Source organism: Acomys minous (assembly GCF_964271855.1).
Source record: "Acomys minous genome assembly, chromosome: 8".
Lineage (NCBI taxonomy): Eukaryota > Metazoa > Chordata > Mammalia > Rodentia > Muridae > Acomys > Acomys minous.
The window spans coordinates 43339418-43363504 of NC_140489.1; the positions used below are offsets into that span (position 1 = coordinate 43339418).

Here is a 24087-nt window from a genome sequence, read left to right on the forward strand (position 1 = left end):
AGTTAAATGAATCTTGTAGTTAAAATCTAGTAGGACAAAAGAATTCCTGTCACGCCGGAGAGAAAAGCCATTTAGAAAAACCATGGGCATTTCTTGGTCGGGTTGTTCTAGAGTGAGCTGTGTTTAAATCTTAAAACTGATCCTGTATGCCAACTGGGCTTCACTCAAAACTCCCCAGAAGGTTTAGTCAACTGAGAAGACTCTGAAGCCAAGCAGCAGAGATGAATCCCCTTAAGTTGGAGCTGCCTCAACATCTATATGAGATGGGAGCGAAGAACATGGGCATCCATCCTGCCTGTTGTCTGATGGACATCCCGGACGCCACAGAACAGCTAGTCATGATGACAGCTAACACTGAGCACATTCAGTGTCCTTGTACTAACTAAACACTGCATTTTTCACTGAGGCACTAACCCAAGGCAGGCTGCATTGTCATTTGCGCTTCACCGACAAGCACACTAAAGTCGGAGAACAACTCCCTTCGCTTAAGAACACTAAGGATGGGCTCGGCCCGTAGGTCTGTACCCCACTGAGCATGCTCTCTTAACTCGAGGGTCCTTTTGCCTCACATGGCAGACAGAAGTCATTTTTCTAGGTATTTTGTGCTGGGGCAGGAGCCCCTAGTGTGACGACAGAGGCAGAAATACACAGAAAAGGTCGCTGACATTTCTGAGCTCCAAGGGACCGTTCAGAATGAACACACAAGTGATTTCTAAATCATTTCAGTTGGAAAACTGGCTGTGTAACAGGGTTGGCTCCGAAAGCCAAGTGGAGGGAGAAGAGAGGAGGGGGCCGGGGCAGGGAAAGGCAGCTGACAGGGAGGAGGGGTGCGGGGGGACAGGGCCACCCTCAGCTTTGGTTTGAATTCAATACAGGGAGAAAGGGGGAACAACAGAGCTCTGTCCACAGCTGTACTCTGGTTTGTCTTCTCCAACCTGCAGCCCGGCGCAGAGGAACCTGTGACCACAGGGCTCATTTCCAGAGGAACCTATGACTAGTAGGCTTATTTCCTGCATAAAAGTCTGAGGTTGGATCCAACTCTTATCTTCAGATGATAAAAAGGAGGAATTATATGACCCAGTGTGCCTGTAAATTCAGGGCATCATAGTTGGCTGGCTGTTGTAGGTCAACACTGCCAGATGAAGCACTCAGGATGCCAAGACTGAAAAATAAAGGTCTAGGCTGTTGGCTTGGCAAGTGGTGGGGGGGCAAACGTGTGACTGGAATATTGAAGGCATCGCGTAGCCCATGAAGACCAACACGTGGCAGTCAGCGTTTCAATTCCTGTTCCCTTTGCAGTGAAGTCACACTGGGTTCCTGCTGCAATTATGCAGCTGCCACGGGCTGCCCGGTGGCTGTACAGACCTTTCCCCCTGCTGCAGCTGTGTCCGTTGCTCGAGTCCAGTCAGTGAGAGGGAGGCTGGAGGGTTACCAAAACACAGGCAGACCTCCAAAAGGAGGAAAGAACTATAAACTACAAGAGTTCAGAGGTTACCCACCCCATCCCCTGTCCGGGGGCGGGGGGGGGGTAGTTCAAGTGGAGTTTATGAGACCCAGTGTGACCCAGACTATTTCCTCTTTCACCCATTTTCCGAAAGATGGGGAAATTAAAGTCACTGTTGCATCACCAGGGCCTGCCCCAATTCCCTGAATAAGGGGTGAGAAGCTCCGCCCTTTGATTGCAAATTGAGCCACCTCCCCTGAAGATCTATAAGTTTGCACAGGCTATGAGGATGACTAACACCTTCCTGCCAACTGGCAGCTTATTTCCTGCTCCTGTGACCCCCCCAGGCCACACCCCTTTAACTGCTCTCAGAACCCCACAAAGGTGGATTTTAAATGGGGAGCCTTATTAATTTGTGCTAAATCGAGGACTGTGGAAATAAAGTGCTTGGTTCCCATCTTGGCCCTAATGAGTTTGTTGTGTGACCTTGGACAAGCTACTAAAAGGAAGCAAAACAAAGACAATAACCCTCCCCATGCCTCAGGTTCCCCATCTGTAGAACAAAGATGAGAGCACTTGCTTCACTGGAGCATTGAATAAATACACTTAAAATGGGTATCACTGTTCCACATAAACCAAGTGTAATGAACGTTAGGCACAAAGACAAAGAAGCCCCAAGTCAGCATGAGCTCCCCATTTCCCGGCAGGCTGTGGGATTAAATTAAAGACTTTAGATGTAGGTCTACCCCTTACCAAGATCAATAAACTCTGAGAATTTCTGAACTCAGTTGTAAGACGTACTGCAGTGTTTACTCCTGCCCACCACACAGACATGGCGTGAAGAGCTCCTGAGCCGGGCTGAACACATCTACAGGAAAGGCTCACAGCTTTGCTATGCATGCAAAAGAAAAGATTTTACCTTGGAATGCCAAAAAGAACCCACGATGGAGGCTGTGGTCCTGCTCAACTGTTTCCTGATTCCCATAGGCTGCTCGCATCTTTAGGGATGCCATGTTCTGGCCAACCGAATGTAAGAAGAGGTTGCAGGAGCTCCTCTGAGGAGGTGGTTAAGAGGCAAACAAGTACCTCCCCATCACTCTCCTTGCTCCGTGGACCTTAGGAGCGTGATAAGAGACAGAGGGCTACGGACATGTCCTGTTCGCAAATGATAAATGAACATTTTGTCTGGCCACTGAGATTTTGAGCAATACCCAGAATTCACTTCCCTGAGATTCAGAGAAGTATGGATCAGTGTGAGACTGACCACACCCTCCTCAGGGAGACAAAAAGCTCTGTCCCTGCTTCCTCTCAGGAGTTTATCTACAGTCCTGAGTACTAATAACTGTGAAAAGCCTTTTAGTTTGATTAGAAATCTGTTCTCCAAGTCGGGGAGAGGACAAACCATTCTTTGCACAAAACTTCCTTTTGCTACAAAATGCCTTTATTTCCAGCCGGATAAAATTTTTCAACTGTATATATGGTTACACATGAAAAGGTACATCTTTGCCACAGGCCTTGTTTACAAGATCCACTTTTAATTATTAATGTGTCTATCAAACCACCTCCTTTGTCTCTGAAAACATAGCTTGGACTGCCAATGGATCAGCCACACATGTGTTCATGGGAGGAAGTGGTGTGCGATCCTTCAGCAGTGAGTCAGCCTGGGATGACATGGGTGTGCTTAGATCCCACCAGTCCCCAGATGGCACGTGATGGAAGCCTGCCTGCTGACCACACTACTGATGTCGTGGCCCTTCTACGAACAAGAGACAAAGAAGACAGACCTATGCAGCAACGTGGAGAGGCCTTTCACAGAACGCAAACACTATTCAGTGGACCCCAGCGTGAATAAGAGCATCATAACGGAGACGCCACTGTGCACACTACTGCAGATTGTGGCACCTTTTCATCTGACAATAAATATCTAGTTACTGGGAGAAAGTAGGAGATTCAGGACGCTGGCAGTTGCCGTGGTGTCCGACCTCCGACCTCAACACTGGTTTTTTATGTTCGGAGCTTGAAGGACTCACATCTGTTCCTTCAGAGTGGATCCTTCTGCTTGGAACGCCATTCATTTCCCTAGAGAGACCTTTACATTCTTCATTAGCACTTAAGTCTTTTGCATTCTGCAATATTGGCTTAAAGAAGAGTGTGGAGTGGGTCCACAGAAAGTCTAGATTTGTCTCTTGAAGTTAAAAAACAACAAAAAGCCTGTTCGGCTCACAATCTCTAGGACCGCCTATGTTCTTCCCCCCATTTCTTCTCTTGGCTTCTGTCCTTTACTCCAAGCCTGAAATAGCCATGGAGACTCATGGGCTGAGCAGTGCACATCTTTGTAACATCTTGTCTCAGTATCAGCTACTGAAATGTACCATGGCTCCCCGGGACTTGAGAGAACGGCTCTCTTGAAACTCCACCCTTCGCAGAGTTGTGAACATTTGCTCCTTGAAGGTGAAGGCAGTGCTCAAAGGCAGACGCTAGGGGAATTCCCACAAAAGAAATTCCTGGAGAAAAAAAAAATCCACATTCCCCTTTGATTCTCATTTCCCATAAGGCTATGGTTGCAATTCTGGTGACACATAGGAAAAGTTTCTAAATTCATCCTGGTTAATCATAGGAAGATGTCCCTCGTCAGTCGGAGTTAAAACTGCCTCTTCTTTTATGAAGTCTGGGTCAAAATTGCTGACGTCTTCTCGAGACTTCTGTTAAAGACAAATGGAAACCAGGGTCAAATTGTACATACCTGGGGCTCTCGCCCCTCTCGCCTGGGACTCTCAGCGCATCCCACAAAGCTCCTGGGAGTCTGGTCAGCAGCATCACTTACAGTTCTGACCACCCCCCCCCGCCCCCCGTGACTGAGCTACACTTTATGGCCATCGCAAACCACATTTGCCAACCATCTCATCCTGTGTCCTGCTTCTGTCACCATGTCCTGCCAAGTGGGATGAACAGCCTTAGACTGGGAGGCTGAAGATGTAACGTGGTCACCCAGGCTTGCTTACTCACTTGTCCACTAGCCTCCATTTCACTGAGGTGCTGTTTCCCAGCAGGCCTTGCTGAGGGGCATGCCAGCTCACATCTGCCCAGAGGTTGAACAGACTCCTGCTCACTTCACGTACTGTGTGAAGAGGTTCTCAAGAGATTTCACTGTGCTTCTGAGGTTAGAGCAGAAGTGCCTATCCTGTTCCTGGTCAGAAACAATACACCCTGCTGGGCTGGAGCTGGTGGGATCCTTCTAACTGCTGGGCATCCAGAGCCTGGCAGGCTGGCACAGACTAAGCTCACTTTGTTTTGAAGAACTGTGTAAACTACACCTTTACATGGATGCTGAAGAGGTTCTTTTTCTTTCTTTTTAATACATTGTTAGACTTCTCGCTTCTCTCGTCTGACTCAAGGACAGGACTTTCTCCACCTTCAGACCACGTCTCCTCCCTGATAACCCTGATCTGTGTTTAGCCTGGCTTCTTTCTCCGCCTACTCTGCATCCTTTGATGCATGTATGTACATCTCGGCTTGAAGTCTGCGAGGTGGGCCACTCTCAGGCTTTGTGGCTGTTGTCCGCCACATTTCTCTAGACGGCCTGTGCCTGGCTGGCTTGAGTCCTCTGTCACGGTAGCTATGACAAGCTCTGCAACCAAGGAGCCAGGCTTAGTAAAGGGGCACCCTGCACTGTCTCTACTTCCTTAGGGCTTGGGAAGGACACAAATGGTGCCCCAAAAAGTATGAGAAAATTAGCTAGGAATAAGGGCTTCAATCAGTAAAATTCTTCTAGGGAAATGTAAAACAGCTTAGGTAAATTAGATGCTAGGTATCTTAATTTAGTGTAAGGGAGTGTAGAGCTAGGGCCGCAAGAGGTGAACACTTTGTGATTCACAATCAATGCATGGCAAGACACTGTCTCAGGGGCACCCAGCCCAGCCTCCCTCTGCAGCAGGGGCTGGCAAACCTTCACTCTGCCATCCCACAAGGAGAGATACCAGCTTTTCCACGGACTTCGGTTATCTGAAGAAAATGGGGGAATCTATCCCAGAAGCCTTGAAACTCACAATTCTGGGTCGGAAAGGAGGTTCTAGTTGGCGATGGTTCAACTGGGCCCAGTCGATTTCCTTAAAGAAAGGGTGTCTCAGGATCTCATGCTCGCCTCCCTGAGTCAGGCTGCCCAAGCGCATGGTGGGGTTCTTGGTCATGAACTATGAGAATGCGAGAGAGAGAGGGAGAGAGAGAGAGAGAGAGAGAGAGAGAGAGAGAGAGAGAGAGAGAGAGAGAGAGAGAGAGAGAGAGTCATTCATTCATATACAGTCTTGTCACAAGACAGCAGTGGGCACCAGCCCTGGCAAAGGCTCCTCTGGGAGGTTTCTTGGCTACTCTTTCTTCACTAGCTGGATTTTCCGTCCTGGGCTGTATGAATCATGCCTTAAAGCCGAGGCTGCCTGAGTGGAGTTTTGGCCTTCCCCACTGCCATTTCAGGCATGGCCACTGAGAGAAGGCTGAAGGGTCCAATTTTCTTTTCTGTAAATAGCAGGTATTTTTCTTTCCTCTCTAGAGAAAGGCAGTTCTTTATGAACTAGCGCACCTCTCCCCAGCAGGGCAGTTTGTAGACTGAGAGCAGATTCCGAGCAGGGCTGCTTTTAGGAACAGCTGGGCCACTGTTCTGCCACCTGCACAGCTGGCCGGGGCTCCCCCTCTCTCCTCAGGCCAGAGAGAAGAGTGAGGGTTGTTGTTGCTGAGACCTCTATGAGACGTCAGCAAGGGTGAAACACTCTAAACAATTGTGTCCGGTTCTAGGAAAAATAAAAGTTGGTTGCTTGTCTTCCTGTGGCTGAGATACCATCGTTCAAGATGAGCTCTTTCTGGACTCGAGATGCCCCGCTTTTTGTTTTCAAATAAGTTCATGGATTGAGAACGTGTGACTGCATAGACCAGAAGCTAAAAGAAAATGCCACATACCAAGAGCTATTTTTACATAAATCTTCCATCTTTGTATAAATTGGGAGACATTCCCTGTGCTCAGCTCTGAGGCATTTTGGGCTAACTCCACTTTTTGCTAATAGTCTCAGTAGGTGTATTAATCATTTCATTTTGAAGGACCCAGAGAATAATTCACTTTTCAGGGCCAGAATGTCATTTTTTTATTTCAAATCCCCCCCCCCTTTTTTTTTTAAAGCAGAACTTGAACACATGTTTGTTTGGGTTAGGAATGGTGTTAACATGTGCTTGTAATCCTACTTGGAGGCCAAGGCAGTTGGGTGGTGAATTCTAAGTCAGCCTGGGCAATAAAGTAAGGCCTTGTCTCAAAACCAAAGCAGTCCTGCAAGCATTATGCCAACAGTTTAGCGGGAGAGCGCTTACCTAGCATGGCAAGGGGCCAGATCCTACCCCAGAACCGTGGGAAACAAAACAAAGCAAAAAGTCTGTGGTTTTAATTAAATCAAGTTACTTTAAGTTTCTTTGTGCTTCTTCCAACTTTGCGCTTCAACAAACCTAGGGCCCGTGTGAGGGAGGCAAGCACCAGGCCTCTCAGCTACACCTCTGTAAAGACAGACTAATGACAACTTTTGACAGTTCTCCAGTCTCCAAATATCTTTTTCAAGTTTGGCTTACAAACACAAAGCAGAAGTAGTGCTGTGTTTACACTGTTTGGAGCTGAGTCTACTGAGTAAATGTAAAGATTTTTCAAAGGAAACCTCGTTGCTGATGACGCTATGGAAGACGGTGACCCCTGGGTCATGCCAGGAAGCTGGAGCTGTGAGGCTCCCACTGCTGGCTCAACAGAAAAAACCATGTTGAAGGAAAAGATGGCACAGCTACTCGGCAAACAGCAATCCCAGGATATCGACTTTACAAAATGCCAAGGAAGTATCAAAGGGGAGCCAGGAAGAGTTGATGGGGTTTAATGGCTTCTCCTTTCTGCAGGTGACAAAGGTTCTTGTGTCCTGGATTTGAGGTAGGACCCAAAATAAAATAAGCATCCAACTAGACACAGGTCTATTCTGAACAGTTCATACCTCAGACATTAAATGTGGGGTACAATTTCTGATGGACAGGCACCTGCAATTTCAAGAGCTCATTAACAACTAATTGTGAAATTTAAAAAAATAAAATAAAATCTGAGAAATAAGTTCCACAGAAACAGCCCCAGATGGCTTGTGGGAAATTCCCAGGGTAGCCAGTGATGGGAGCAGAGGACATCTTGTGACTTTGTGGGTGCAACTTGTTCTTCTGGGAAAGGGGGGCAGTGCAGGACCCTAGACACCAGTATGGCAGAAGCGCTGCTGTCTGACTTTGTCCATTTTTCCCTGCCCTGACACTGAATCTGAGCTTCCATGGCTTCTACGAGGCAGAAGCATCGTCTAAGGATGAGCAGACAAAGCTCCCCACTTTATGAAGCACGCACCTCTAGAACTGGGGCAGGTAGACCCTGCGGTTGTTATACACTTTCTCTTGGGGTGCTGATACATCTTTTTGAATGATCTCGATTTGAAAATTTTAAAAGATTTATTTTATTCTTAATTATGTGCATATGTGTGTATCTCTGTGTGGGTAAAGTGCACATAATAAGTTCAGGCGCAGCAGAGGCCAGGGGCCTCAAATACCCTGGGGCTCATACAGATGGTGTGAGCTGCCCACAGGGGTACTGGAAACACAAACACACTCTCAACTGTCGAGCCATCGCTCCAGCACCATAACCTTGATTAAAACAAAACAAAACAAAACAAAACAAAACAAAACCATGTTGGCTTGAGCTCTTCAGATGCAGTCCTCCTCCATGTAACAAGATCATCTGGCCAACACAGCCTGACAAGCGCATCTCTCACCTGAGCAAAGAAGCTTCTCTCTGCAACAACGGAGGCTATTGTAGAGGTCCACAACTGGTCCAGATGCAGAGAACAACTGGCCATGGGGTGCCCAACCCCAGAGAAGGCTCAGGGAAAACCACTGAAGAGGGTCAGAAAGCGTGTAAGAACCATAGGACCAGGAGGCCTGCAATGAGATAGTTTCCTCTAGACAGGCGTGGCCTAAACAAGACCTGCATAATAACAATACTAGCTGACATGCCAGAGTGGATGGAAACTTCTCAAGGCCTCAGCCCTGGATGAGAGATACAGTCAATAGCTGCTCTCCAGGGACGAGCGACCAGAGAGATTATCCAATCCTAAGTGGTTCGCCTTAAACATGTGCACACGAGACAAAACTACCTGGACCCAATAGGCTCTGTGTGTGTGTGTGTGTGTGTGTGTGTGTGTGTGTGTGTGTGTGTGTGTGTGTAAAACTATACTAATTAAAGATCACAAATGAGCGTGAGTATGGGGGATATGGAAAGATTTGGGGGGTGGGGGAGGAGGAAGGGGTGAAGATCAAGCAAGCGCAATATTTAAGAAATTACCAAAAACAATTTCAATGGGATAAAGAGGGGGGTCCTTCACTACACAGGTCTATATCACATCAGGCGACTACAAGGCTGTGCACTAAGCTTAGGAGTGTGCAGGTGACACAGGCAATAGCATTCCATCGAGGTGCAAATCAAGTAAAGAGGAGGCAAGCAACCTTGAATTCAGAACTGGGTGTGCTGAAAAGAGACACGGACCAAGTGCTGTGGAGCTCGGAGGGTGCCTGAGCAAACAGCACTGGGGCTGGGGGTAGGAAGGGGTGGGGCGGCGTCATGGAAGAGGTAGCATGTGATGGGATGAAGAGCAAGGTAGGATCCATGTGCGAAAGAAGGAGGAAGGCAATCACACAGATGCGTGCACGCCCCTGGGGTGCCGGCAGAAGAGAAAGTAGCCCGGGGGCAGCTGGCATATGGGGAAGTGCGTGGGCAATGAGTCTGACCCATCAGGAGTGCTTGAGGAGGCAAGAAGACTGGGCACAGTGTGACGAATAAGTAAGGACTGGGTCATAGGGAGTACAGTCATGAGACTGAGACAAAGAGTTGAAATGACAGGCAAGTTTGGAAGCTACAGCGCTTGTAGCTAAGGGGAAGGGAGAATTGGAAGCAAGTTCTGGATGGTTTTTTAAAAAAAAAGAAACATGCCCAGGGCTATGCGGAAGGTTAGAGTCTAAGGTCAGAGCATCTCCCCAGGCTGTCTGTTAGAGTAGTGTGGTACAGTACCAGAGGCAGGCCCTCCAATATTGCTATACTAATGGCAGCATCAACAGCAGCGGTCAGAGGAACAAATGCAAAAATAAGTATTTCTTAGGACTATGAGAATTGTCAGAATCAAACTGGAGTTGCTCATGTCAAACCTCAACAAAGCTGGGAGGCTGCGAAGGAGGGGAGCCTTTTCACGGACACCTGATAACAAGAACCATCCCGGAGGGCTTTGCTAGAAGCACATGTCGTCCCGATCTTACACAGAAAGCATTTCTGCCCAACAAGTGCTTCCAGTCTTGGGGGCTGTTAACATCCTTGTCGTTGATTATAAAGCCTAGGATTGTGGTTTATATATTGCTCCTCATTTGGCCTTCAAGAATTTCCCCTTGGTCTCCACCCCCTGCAATATGCTCACAGCTTACATGTTGGCCCACATAATACCACTGCCATGCCAGTTCCTGACTAAGCATACAAATCTTTGGAGAACCTCTGTGTTTATTGTTTAATTCAATTAAGGATTTTAAATGTCTTTCCAAACCGGAGTGACGGACATGCTCAGCTCAGTACCTGAGATATAAAGCACCCACACGAAGCCGACTAAGCATATCTGCATGGGCTGGGCCTCGGTTAGACTTCCCGATGACATGTGAGGGTAAACGGTTGAAGCCCAGAAAGCACACAAGATTGTTTGATGACAGAATGAGACAGAAACAGAGAAGGGTAGGTGAGCAGAAAGAACAGAGACCTATTTTATTTAATCTACACCATGTGCCTTAGAATACTTTCAATTATCATTTAAAAATCGGAGGTGCAGCCGGGCGGTTGTGGCTCACGCCTTTAATCCCAGCACTCGGGAGGCAGAGGCAGAGGCAGAGGCAGAGGCAGGTGGATAGCTGTGAGTTCAAGGTCAGCCTGGTCTACAAAGCGAGTTCAGGACAGCCAAGGCTACACAGGGAAAACCCCCGTCTTGAAAAAACAAACAAATAAACACACACACACACATACACAAAAGGAAGTGCTGCATTACCTGAAGGCCAGGTTTCCCCTTCAGAGGAGTAGCCTGAGGCTGGTCGGTGATGGGCACGAGATCCCCCGGTGGCCATATACACTGCCCCCCCATCATCTCACATGAAGCTGGTGTCAACTTCCGTGGAATAGAGACAAAGGAAACGTCTACCTGGGCACGACGACTCATGCCAGTAATTCTGAGCACCCAGGAGGGCTAAGCAGGAGGACTATTGCAAGTTTGAGGCTAGCCTGGGCTACCTAATACCAGTAAGGCGCTGAGAGAGGGAGGTGGGGGTGGAGCATCCAGTGTGACAGGAGACAGAAAGTGGACGTGAAGAAGCCAGGAGCTATGGAGGGCTGATTATTAAGAACCACGGTCAGGAGAAGGCAATGAGGTGGGCACTAAGGACTAACACTTTTGTGGGGAGTGGACTACAGTCCTGTGTAACGACTCTCTCTAGACACGCAGAGCTGGAGAGTAAGGAAAATGTTTCTATCAGTTGTAGGCCTGACGTGGGTCATAGCACATCTTCTACAGGAGGCAGCCCTGGATTGCTGTTCTGGACTGTCCGGTGCTGTGATGATGAAAGTCTAAATGCTTTTACAGGAAAAAAAATGTCCTCAATTTGTTCATGCCTCTAATGGACTCAGATGTTAACTCAAATAAGTTAACAGCCCATGCCTAAAGGTCGTTCTTAAAATATACCTTCCCTCCACTGACCTTCTCTCTGATGATGGTCTAAACGGGGAAGTTTGCCACGAAGGCAAAGCTTGTCGCTGCAGGAGACTCCGAACGCATTTACCAAAGGAAGCAGATGGTTCACAGGGCCAACAAAAGCACTTCACAAACTGTGGAGAGTGAGTGAGGGGCCCGGCTGCATCCCAAATGTAAGTCTCGCTAGGGAGGGAGAGCAGGAGAGAGGCAGGTGTCTCAGATACACCTTGCATCCCTCTCTGGGAAGTGGAGCAGAGGTAGAGGATGCTGAGGGAATCTGAGGCCCACTTGGACCTGAGAGGGAGGGCAGCTCCATAGTGAAGTGCACTGGATGCTGCTGGCCAGGTTTGCTAAAGCATGTCCCAAGAGGACACCTGCAGAGCCCAAAGGACACAGGAGTGGACTGCGGAGGGCGGCTGTCCAGGTTTTGCTGTCTATGACCTGCATGGACATCAGCTCCAGCTAGTGCAGCTGAGTGGCCCTGAACACATTTTCACTTGTCTGGAACTCAGACTCCTCAGCTATAAAACGGGGGATCGCTCTGTACTTTGTATGTTACAACGAACACATGACAACATCTGAGAGAAGTGCCTGGCACAAAGCAGTCCTCAGGGAGCATCAGACAGGAGTCCAGTATCAAACCTTCTGTAGGTCCAGAGAGAAGAGACTAATGCCACAGGTCAGCCTTGACCCCCACAGCCCATCTGGCTCTCCTGTTAACTCCATTTGCAGCCACCAAAGAGAGGACAAGATACTTTTCTGCCTTCACGGTCCCAGACCTCAGCTGTGGAGCGATGGGAATGTTCTTTGAAAACCAAGTTTGACAGCAAATCGTTTCTGAGTCACTTTAAAAATAAGACTGCGATGATGCAGGGTCGAATATGCATTGTCGCCCACAGCGCCAGCATGAGGAAGAGTCCGCGTGAAGGACGCACAGCAGGTGCAGTGGAACCTCTGGTCAGCCCTGCGCAGGACTGATCACGCCTTGTAGGCTGAGCACACATGTGGCGGTGTTAGTGTGGGGCTGCTCTAGATGACAGAGTTTAAAGTCCCCCATGTAAAAAGGAGCCCTGAGACAACAGTACCCAAATGTACTTCTTGAAAACTTGTTAAGACAGAAGCAGCGGCAATGACTACTGATCCTCTTTCAAGATGTCCGATTTCTTAGAAAGAGGGCTGGTTACATAAACTGAGCAATTAGACAAAAACATTTTCTCCCAGGAGTCAGAAAACACTGTATGTTCTAGTTAATAGTTGGGTTTGGCTGTTGGGCAAACAGAATGACCTTCTCCTTTCATTTCATTTCAGACCTTAAACAAAAGGCTTAAACAGGCTTGGCAGGCCCTCGCTGGCAAGCCAGAAGGGAAGGAAATCAAGCCACAAGACTCCCCTATCAGTATTCCAGGGAGCCACTCTGAAATGGGAGGAAGGCATTCCATGGCTCTGAAGAGAGTCCCAGGGAAGGAAGACAGAGAAAGAGCACAGGACGTACAGCAGAGGCTGGCTCCCCGCCACTATGGCCAACCTCATGACAGGCACACGGCCCGAAGGCCACCCAGAGGCTAACAAAGTGTGCCCCGTGAATGCACACCGCAGGCACATGCCTTCTGCTTCTGGGCCTAGACAAGGCTGACCCAGTTGGGAAGTACAGCTGCCAACTTTGTCCTTTCACGTCCCTTCGTGGTGGTGAAGCTGAGAGGGCGTGGGGGGTAGACACAGAACTTGGAGTGACCTGTGCCAACAACACTCTCCACCTCAGAGCTGTGGTCATGGAGGAACAAGGCTGGGTGTGTGAGTTAGCAGATGAGGCAGCACGAGGGAGGGCAGACGCTAAGGTGACCTGGTGTTGATGTCACTTTCCCACAGGAGAAGGCAGAGGCAGATGCTCACACCTGAGACGAAGTTGATGAAAATCCACAGAGACGGGTGAGGTGCAGCAGGGTAGAGAGGATGCATAATGGATTTTCAGACTATCTCTGGGAAAGCCAGCTGCATGGAGCTGCTATAGGATACTGGGTGAGCCAGAAGGGAAGTCGCTGTGGCTCGGTCACATTGGACCTGCATGGGTTTTACTGGCAAGGCTGGCAACTGGTAACCCATGTACATATGGCAAAGACCAGCCCTGCCAGGTGTCTGTACTTGCTTAGGAAAGGGGTGGCTGCAGGATTGGAGAAAAGAGAGGAGAGTTTTTGTAATTGCTTAGCAAGTGGCACCCAGTTTTATTCAGGCATGCTAGCATCTTCTGTTACACCTGGCAGTGAGCTAAATGCTTTAGGTTCATAGCACATGATCCTTAGAGCAACCATGTTTATTATTCCCGTATTATAGATTGTAAAACTGAGGAAGATGCCCACTTATCATCTGTCCAAGACCATGTGGTTTGAAAGCAGTAGATCTGGGATTCATACCTAGGCACTTGTGACACCAGAAACCTTTGTTCTGAGTCACTATGTTTCATCTCTGGAGGCCAAATATCTTCCTTGGATTCTGGATTAGCTGGTGGGAATCTCGGGCTAACCCCTTGGAGCTTCAGCTGAATGGAGATTGACAATGCTTGGTGTGTATCCTCTCTGGGCTCCTAAGGCACTGTCCCTACCTGCCACCAGTGAGCCATGGGATGAGAGAAGGAAGCAAAGCCAGTGCTTTTCTGAGAGCCTGAAGCATCTTTGAGTCTGACCACTGATTTTATTGCAAGCAGTGGAAGGTTGCTGTGTTGGAAATGATAACAGGGCGCATTCACATTGTCAAATGTCCAAAGGCTGTGGGCCAGGCGCAGCTCGGATGGGAGAGGGAGCTCATCATAAGGAAAGGCAAGGTTTTGAGAAACGGATCTCCCCTTTCCCTCCTTCTCGTCCCTTGCTTCTCCCCTCCTTCTTTCTTTTTCTTCTTCCTTGCCATTAAGTGATGGAAGGGATTTTTCTTGGACCAGGACTTCCACTGAAGACAAATTTCATTCTAGTAAGAAGCATAACAACGTGCTGTCTTTATATTTTATATTTATGCATACAGTGCTGGATGGAAGGCAAGGCTTGTACCCTATGGTCGGTGTCAGTATTAGAGTCTATAATCTTCACCTTTCTCTCTCACTCCTTCTCACCTTTGTCATTGACAATCTGGAAGAAAAGAGCTGGCACTTTAACGATGACTACATCCTCAGCTATAAATGCTATTTACTCTTCGGGTGGGATGGCCTTCATTTTATTAAAAAAGAAAAAAGAAAAAAGAAAGAAAGAAAAAAGAAAAAGAAAAGAAAAGAGACTCTGCTACAGCTGAATTCCCTGACCTAGTGGCCGAAGGAGTGGGCACTTGGAGGTAATGCCTCAGCCGGCAGGTTACAACTGACTGGCCTCCCAGGATATGCTGTGACCTCCCCACAATGGCACAGTGCACTCTGTTTTACTTCCCCTTATCAAAACCCAGTACAGTCAGTGCCCTGCGTTCTTCCTGTCCCCGCAACAGGGCAGGGACTGTGCTCGATCCGAAGCAGAATGTTGGCTGTGCCCTCCCAGCCTGTGGTTGGAACCTAGCGGCCTCTGCGCGCGCGCACACACACACACACACACACACACACACACACACACACACACACACAGACCCCTCATCAGTGCAGCCAGCATTCTGCCTGACCCATGTTTTGTAAAAATAGCTTTTCCTGAATCCCAAGCATCTCGGGAGCCTCATTCAGGCCATGTGTCTGTGTTGGTTGGGACAGATAAAGGTCAGAGGTTGTTTCAGAGATGGAGCCCCGGGGTCATGTACTTGTGTTTGTGTCTATTAGCTCAGTTTGCCAGTGTTCCCAGAACCAGGCTCAAGCAAGGTGACCAACGAGGCAGGCTCCACTGCTCTCCAGCCATTTTCTTTTTCTTTTTTCTTTTATTAGAGTCTTTCTCTTTCTTTCTTTCTTCCTTCCTTCCTTTCTTTTTTCAAGACAAGGTTTCTCTGTGCAGCCCTGGCTGTCCTGGAATTCACTTTGTAGACCAGGCTGGCCTCGAACTCACAGAGATCTGGCTGCCTCTGCCTCCCAGAGTGCTGGGATTACAAGCTTGTGCTACCACACTCAGCTCAATAATTTAGTTTTATGTGCATTGTTGGAAGAGTGTCAGATCCCTCGGAGCTAGAGTTAAAGACAGTTGTGAGCTGCCATGTGGGTGATGGGAATTGAACCCAGGTCCTTTGGAAGAGCAGACAGTGCTCTTAACCACAGAGCCATCTCTCCAGCCCCCTTTAGATTTTTTCATACAATATATTTTGATCATGTCCGTCCCCTCCCCCAACGTCTCCCACTTTCCCCCAGCTTCCTACCCACTCAGCTTCACAGCCGTCCTCTTTCAAGTGTGCAAGGAAAAGGAGGCTCCCCTTGCCGCTGCTGTCCCACCTGCCTAAATCACACACATCTTTGTTTGGGTGTCATCCTCAACAGCTGCTACTGTAAGAAAAGAGTGTTTGAGAAGGCTTTTCAGAGGACATATTAATGCCCTGCATTTCCTCCCACGGAAACTCAGGTCGGTGCTCGCCTTGATCCTGCATATATATTATTTTTGGTGTTCAAACCAAGGCAAACAATCAACTGCAAATAATAATAATAATAATAATAATAATAATAATAATAATAATAATAATAATAATAATAATAATAATAAATCTTTGGTAGCTGGCAAAGAACATGTACAGAAGAATCCTGCTTCTGTTCAGGATTTTCCCGACACAGAATGTGCTTCCGATGCACAAGGCTGGCTAGCGACAGCCACATAGTCTCCCATCTCGTGTCCCAAAACTCTGACAGCTTTATGTTCCTAGTCAGAGAGCTGGGGGTGGAGATCAAAGAGACCTGTGGTGTGAAAAGTCCAGCTGAGGATAAAAGAAGAGAGGAAATCCTTCACACAGCTTCCTACAAATAAAATACAACAGCCCCTGTCCTCAGGAAATGAGCATTCTATGAAGTGGAAGGAAGCTGAAGAAAAATAACCTTGATAAGACCCAGGTTAAAACCTCATCAAGTACAAAGTCCCTGGGAAGATGCATACGTTTCTGTTGCCCGCCATGCTGTCCTTGCTGTGAGTCAATGGGTTCTTGACTCTCTGTTTAAACTTTAAACTCACTTCAGGACCCTGAAGACAGATTTTAGGGTACTCACTCAATCTTCATGTGATTCATTCAATCAATCATGTTGGGAATCTTCCCAATGTGTCCACAATGAAAAAATAATGGCCCCCAGTGCCGAGCTCCTGGGAAAGGGGACATGGAGGGCTGCCTTGGTGATGACCCTGCCTTTCCAGTAGGACTGGCTTGTCTAGCTGGGTAGAAAAGAACTTCACGGGGTCAAGAGCAGCAGCCTAGTGCAGTGTCTAGTTGTACTCTCTCTGTTAGTCTCTTCTCACTTGTTGAAAGAGCCTTCTGCATCCCTGGCTCCTGTGCCCTCTGCATCCCTGGCTCCTGTGCCCTCTGCATCCCTGGCTGTTGTGCCCTCTGCATCCCTGGCTCCTGTGCCCTCTGCATCCTTGGCTGTCTTGCCTTTGATTTATGCTGTCCTAGCTACCTGCCCCTTAGTTACTCAAAGGGGACTCTTTTCTCATGACCTTCACATATTTAAGCCTGATCCATTTCTCTTTGGCTTTAAAGTCTCCTCAAGATGATTTCTCCTACCAGGCCAGATGAGGGTGGCCCTGTTGGTTATGCTTTAGCAGCACTGGGGACTTTTTGTTATTAAATTCTAAGTACTCCGTTATTGTATAATTGTTTTTATCAACACCTTTTTTCCTTCCACCCCAACTAAGCTGTAAATCCCATAAGGTAGGGAGCACAAGATGAATATGTAGCAGCTTGATCAGAGGCCAAGCATAATACATACATACATACATACATACATACATACATACATACAAACATACATACATACACACAAATACAGGTATCACACAAAGGTACACACATACACCACACACACAGACATACCCACCACATACACCACACACACACAGACACATGTGCACACACAGACACAGACACATATTTCACACACACACAAACACACACATACACACACACCACACCACACACCTCCTTGGCATAAAAATTACAATACCTACTTGGCTCTTAGAACCCTACCTTAGACTGAATGGTCATAGACAAACAAAAATTCAATGTCCTTAGAAAGAAAACTCATCTGACATAGACTCATGTGTAATTAGGCATTTAATGATCTTGGAGATGTTTCTAGACCACTCAGGAATACAATGAGGATGATGACACCTTAAGTGCATTGTGGAATCACTACTCATAATTTAACAATACTAGTAACTTGCTTTATGTTAGATGTGCCACTTTGAAAATGCCTCATTGAAGTGAACACTGACTGTACTGGGCCATCACCAGTGCTTTACGGATATGAGGCAGAAACAGTTACAAAGATCGGTTGAACAGGGGGCTGAAGAGATGGCTCAGTGGTTAAGAGAACTGTCTGCTCTTCCAGAGGTCCTGAGTTCAATTTCCAGCATCCAAATGGTGGCTCACAACCACCTATACCCTCTAATGTCCTCCTCTGGCATGCAGGTGTACACTCATATAAATAAATAAAATCTTTGAAAAAAAAAAAGAGAAAGAAGAAAAAAAAAAAGAAAAAAAAAAAAAAAGAAAGAAAGAAACCAAACAGGACCCTATGGCTCGAGTGTGCTCACTCGCTCCATTCTAACATGTGATGCCCTTTAGCCTTGGCCATGCTCACTGCTTGTCGACAAACGGGGAATTTAGGGAAACTTGCTCCTAAGGATTTCTATCCCTGAACTTCCATGCTTATGTCTCTAATAATCACAGAGATTAGTGAGATTAGGGACTCCTGAAGTCACTACGCCCCCGGGATGCTCATGGGTCTCATGGGTCCATCAGTCAGGACAACAGAAATCCATCTGGCATTGCACAGCCAAATACAAACTTGTTCTGTCTTAAACCTCTTCGGTCTTAGCTAACCGCTAACATAGACTCATTCCTACACATCAGGTTACTGGGTGAGGACCACATATTCCCCCCACCTTGCCAGTACCTCCCAGCAGGCACTGGCTTTTAGGTGGATCACACGGTACAGCCGGTTGTTTCAGTAGGCATGTTGCGGCCTCTCATGCTTATGAACTCGGAAGTCAACCTTTCCCAGCACCCTCACTGTATCTTCTTCAGTGCCTCGGGTCCCATCCCATCCTATCCCCCATATCTCTTTAGGTCTTTACTTCTCTCCTGCTCAACACCTACTCGCACAGGTCCTGCTCATCATCTCTAACCAACCCTACTGAGGTCGAGAGCCATGGGATGGACGGACACATACACCGTACTTTCCAAACATCTCCTGGACCCATCGAAGTCTGCATCCACCCCGTGACCACAGTGCTCTCCTGCTCTCCACACTGCACCTACTGCTCCAGCGGCGTAGACCTAGTGACCAGAGCTCTTGGGACGTCTCACTGCTTCCTGCCTGAGGCTTTGTGCACACACTGTTTTCTCTACCTACACATTCCTCTCGCCCTGTCTGCTCAAGTGAACCACATCTGTCCCTCACAGATTGAATGTAATTTCTTCTGTCTTATTGTCACCTCCCCCGTCTTGCCTCCAGAGAGGGAACATTCTGAAAGGACAATTCTCTCTTTGGTAATGTGTGACGTGTTCACTGAGCAGTTCCCAGACCCTCCTTAACTGTGGGCAACAGAAGGAGGGCCAGGTCTGGCCGCCTTTGCATTCCCAGCACTTCGCACAAGGCATGCCAAGGGCTTACCTGACAAGAATTTGCTGGCTTGAACTGAACACGGACTTTGATTGCCCAACAGAGTGGCTTCTCCTTTCAGGTGGCCAAATACTCTCCTCCGTGCACTGAGTTCCATTTCTGACATCATGGTGTCACTCAGACGCACAGCCTCTAAGCAGCACTACAACTAAGTGCCACCGTCTATGCTACGTCTCACGTTACAGAAAGCTGAGTAGGTGCAACGTTAGTGCTCATGTGAGTACTAAGTACACAGTACCCAGGTACTTCTCCCAGTGGCTTAAGTTCCTGGCACAGCATCAGGGAGTACTCTGGTGTTAGAAATGGGGGTGCTCCAAGGGTAGAAGATAGTTATTAATTGGAAATAAAAGAAAATGGGCATGGACAGATGTACCCTGGGTTGACGTCTTAGGAGGACAGAAATCAGAAAAACCTGGCCTCTGAATCTAGATGTGTCTGGGTTTCCCTGAATACTTAGTGAACTGTAACAAAAATGGATATAACCCACAGTCTAGCATTTTAGTTATTTTTAGTAAAGTGTCAGTGCTGTTAAGCATGTTTACACTCACATCATGTTACAGCGTTCTCCCACAAGGCGCAGTCTTTAAAACTGTAACTCCACATTTCTCCCACGAGGTGCCCACTCCTCCTTTCTCCAAGGCCCTGCAACCATCACCCTCTTGGCTGTTTCTGTGAACTGTACTACTATCAGTGTCTTATGTAAATGAAATTATGTAACACTTGTCCTTTTCTTTTTGCTTTATATCACTGAGCATAATGTATTCCAGATCTTCCCAGATTGTAGAATGTATTAAAAAAATCCCTTTTTAAGTCTGAGTAATATTCCACTGCATGGATATAGCACACTTGGGTTGCTTTAGCTTTTTAATGTTGTGATATTGCTACTATGAATAAGTCTTTGCCTCCATTTCTTTTGGGTTTGTGCTCGGAAGTCCAATCTCTGAATCAACTGGTAATTCTATCTCTAATCTTTTGAGGAACTGCCTGCCATTATTTTTTACAGTGGCTGTATCTTTTCACACCCTCATCAGCAATCTAGGGAGGTATCACTTTATCTGAGTAATGTGCTACGTGGCCTCTAGTGGGGCATATGTCCCTGGGCTTCTTCCTCTCTCCGACAAAGTAAGGGATGAGAATGTGGCAATCTCGAAAGCGTTGTCCAGCAGTAAATCTTGGCTTAATTAAGTGGCGATATTGACGAGAGAGAGAAAGCTATTGGGATGCTTGACGGCGTTTGAGTTGAGTCTTCCTACTGCAGCAAAGCCACAGCTTCCCAGAGTCTAGAGTCACTGTGTGGGCTTAGTAGTCAGAAGGGTGGAGATTGCTTCCTGGGCACACTCACCTGAGCAACCTACCCTCCAAGCACCCCCACAGGATCTTAGAGAACAAATATCCTGAGGTCACATGATCTTTGAGGGCAAACACCCCAGGTCACATGATCGTAGAGGGTGACTACCCGAAGGTCACATGGTCTTAGAGGTCAAGCGCCTAGAGGTCACAGATGAGGAAACTAAGGTCCTGCAGAATTCTACCCCTCGCTCAAGGTTACCTGGCAGCCATGGGAAGAGGCCAGAGCTGAGCTCAGACAGACCTGTTCTCTTTCTTTCTTTCTCTCTCCCTCTCTTTTTCTTCCTCCTCCCCTTCTTATTTTTCGATGGGATCTCTCTATGAAGCCCTTGCTAACCTAGACCTTCTATAAATCAGACTGGCCTTGAGTTTACAGCACTCCTCCTGCCTTTGCCTCTAGGAGGCTTGGGATTCCAGGTGTGGGTCACCAAGCTGAGCTTTCCCGATGAGCGTTTCTTAAGGGAGTTTCTTGGTTACTATGCCTTTTTAAAATGTTTCTTCTTTTTTTAATAATTTATTTATTTTATTTGCATTGGTGTTTTGGTGACATGTTTGTCTGTGTGAAGATGTTGGGTCCCCTGGAACCGGAGTTATAGACAGTTGTGAGCTGCCATGTGGGTGTCAGGAACTGAACTCAGGACCTCCAGAAGAGCAACCAGTACTCTTAACTGCTAAGCTATCTCTCCAGCCCAGTTACTATTCCTTTTAAGCACATCAGCCCTCTGTAAAATCCAACCCAGTGCTCTCAATTGTAGCATTTATGTTTCTTAGTTTCAGGCAGGGAGACCAAAATATACAAAATTGTCCCAGAAAGTCTCCCAGTGAATTTTTCTGTAGTAATTTTTGTCTGACAACTTTCGAGTGTTCCACAGTTACCCTGAGGTCAGACTCTCTGAAGGTGTGCTAGGAGCATGCTTGCTGTGTGCCTGGAAGGCCTCCATATGTACCAAATGCAACCCTAGCAGGAACCATACGGGTTCCATTTCATCAGCTCTGTTTTACACTCAAGGGATTAGAGAGTCACAGAGGGAAAAAGACTCACTAAGGCCGCTGTCAGCCTGGACCCCTGCTCCTTCCTACAGAGATGACACCCCAACAGGGGAATAGATGTGATCTAAGGTACTGTCTACGGCAGGAGTAGCTTGTGCTAGAGAGAAGCCAAAGAGAGGTAGTGATGGGATTCACATCCGTTCTTTCTGCAGGAAGTGAATCTGCACGGAGAAGTGACAACCCAGTCCTCACTGGACCTGGTGTGGCACCGGGGGCTGCTTCCTGTCAGAACAATGAGTCTACGGAGATGTATGATGAAAGCGAGGTACTGAAAATATGTACTGTGTACTTGTATTGAGTTTTTCTTTTTAAGGAGAAACAGTCTTAGCAGTTCCGCGGGACTCTTAGCCTCGTTCAGTGTCACTCTAGGGTCCAGAAAGCCTGGTTAAGAAGGTGATATGCAGACTCTGATTTGTCTGAAGAAACAGTTTCAAGAGGATCCCAGGTGCCAGCATAAGATTGGGAACTTCTAAAAGAGCGAGGAAGACAATTCAGAGAAGCAGATGAGATGCAAGAGCCATCTGAGTGGGACGTGAGGGTGAGGGTGAGGGTGGGACGTGAGGGTGACGGTCTCCAGATGCTTGCTGTGACTTTTGTCTCCTGCCCTCAGTGGGAGCACAGTGGTTTTTGTAGTTTGAACTAGCATTTGCGTTGTTTGGGTTTTCTTGTTTGTTTGTTTTTGCGTTATAAATGCTGGGCTCTGTCTTTTATTAAATAATAAAAATGTCAAGGCAGCTGCAGCCATCGGACATGACACATGCTCGTGAAAAGCCATTAGTGTGATGATGGTGGCTGCTGTAGGTCATGGGGCCCCAGAATGCCTTGGGAAATCACGAGGAACTGGATTCTGGGGCATGGCAAGTAACCAGGCAAAGCAGGCTTCCCTGCGAAGCATGTCAGGGCTGTTTCATCATGGCCTGTTATCAAGGTTAGCCTCGGCCTAGCCAGGCGGGTCCACTTCCTCCCAGGAAGTTAAGAAAATTCACGGCATGAGTCAGCAGAGATAGGCCCTTCTATCTGATATTTACCTCATAAAATTATAAAAGCCACAGTCTTCCTTTCCTCACTCTCAAGTTCCCAACTGTTTAAATAAATTGATCTTATGAAAACCAAGCTAGACTGGAGATATCTGGTAGAAACCCAAAGTGGTTTGCTTTTACTTCTATATGACATTAGCGTTTTCTCAGTTTGGGTGAGTGTTGGCTCCTGAGCTCCTGGAATCATGGTAAGAGCCGTGGTGCATGCTGACACTATCACCCCGAGAAGGGTTCCTGTGAGCCTTCCACTTTGGGTGATGCACAAAAGGGACAATCAGATGTTCAGTCCTGGTGTGCACGGAACTGATAGATATTTTCAAAAGGCCAATGGCTGTAAGTGCGCAGGGTCTTGGCAGGGACAAGACTTTGGTACAGCAGCTGATATTCTCCAAGCTTACTCTTTTTTTTTTGTTTGTTTCAAACCCATATAAAGGGCACCTAACATCACAAAAGTAAATGAAAGAAAATATAAGTCGAGGTTAATATCCATGGGGTAGAAGTCCATAGATACCCCATAGACATTAGTCAACACAGAATGGCTCGCTCTGATTTTCACTAAAGCATATATTTTAAATTCATTTTTATACCTCCTCTGCATATAGTAAGTAGTAACAATATGGGTTTTGAACTCCACTAACATGATTACAGAATACACTGTTTTATTTTCAATCTGAGGGCATCAAACCTATGTTGTTTCTTATTTCAAAGTACGGCATGGAATATGGTACCCTGAACACAATAACAACAAAAGGACTTTCTCACAATGACACCTTATTGTGTTATTCCAGAAGCCTGAGATTGGCATTTGCTCCTGCATAAAAGCTAACAATGGTGGCCCAGAGATCTAGGGAGGTTTTAAGAGCCCCCTTCTCCTCCTCTTTCAGCACTGAGAGGAAGCCTTCTCCACTCTGCTCCTTGGATACAAAACTGATAGCACCAACTGGGACTGACTCTCACTTGACCCTGATGTGGCCTGACTACATGAAGGAGGTGTCTCACTTCACTTAGAATCAATCTATAGGTGCTAGAAATACTTGACTTTTGGCACGGACTCTCCTACTGCCAGCTGATATCGAAGTTGTCCCAGAATTAACAGTGGTGTAAGAGAAAAACAGCCTGAGAGGAATTCTTGATTCTTCAGACTGGAGCACAAACTTTAGCTGGTGGTGGCAGCGGTACTAACAGAAGCTACTTAGACAAGAGACAGGAGGCCTGTGAGGCAAGCTCATTTGGAACAGGCTGGAAGCTGGCTGGGTAAGCGAGACTTACAGACTTGAGGATCCCTGTGGCATCTTCGTGGAGCCAGGTCGGGTAGACAACTTCATCGTTCAGTATGGCCTCGAAAAGGTCATCTTCATTCTCAGCCTCAAAGGGCGCGTGTCCGCACAGCATCTCATAGAGCAGCACGCCCATGGCCCACCAGTCCACTGCAGGCCCGTACAGCATCTCCTGAAGGATCTGGACAAAGGGGGGGGGGCAGCGTGAGATGGGCCAGCGCACGTGCTTAAGCAAAGGGGGATCCTCATGACAAGAAGTTAGGAGTTAGCAAAACAGAAAAGATAAAGTCCCTTGTGCTGGCATGTGTGTCATTCACCTCCACAGGGCATGTGACTAGGTGCCATCTCTTCTAAG

The 24087-nt window shown here is 47.3% G+C and overlaps 1 protein-coding gene across 1 annotated transcript in view; it reads right to left on the reverse strand.

Moving 5' to 3' along the window:
* Positions 1–2863: 2863 nt before the first annotated feature.
* PRKCH (protein kinase C eta) overlaps positions 2864–24087 on the reverse strand; it is a 212722-nt gene continuing 191498 nt past the window's right edge. Inside the window, exons 12-14 of the mRNA XM_084793213.1 lie at positions 23725–23913; positions 5491–5634; positions 2864–4146 (exon numbers count right to left, since the gene is read on the reverse strand). Of these exons, the coding sequence (XP_084649339.1) occupies positions 4000–4146; positions 5491–5634; positions 23725–23913 (480 nt within the window). The 3' untranslated portion in view covers positions 2864–3999. The remainder of the gene's footprint in view (positions 4147–5490; positions 5635–23724; positions 23914–24087) is intronic.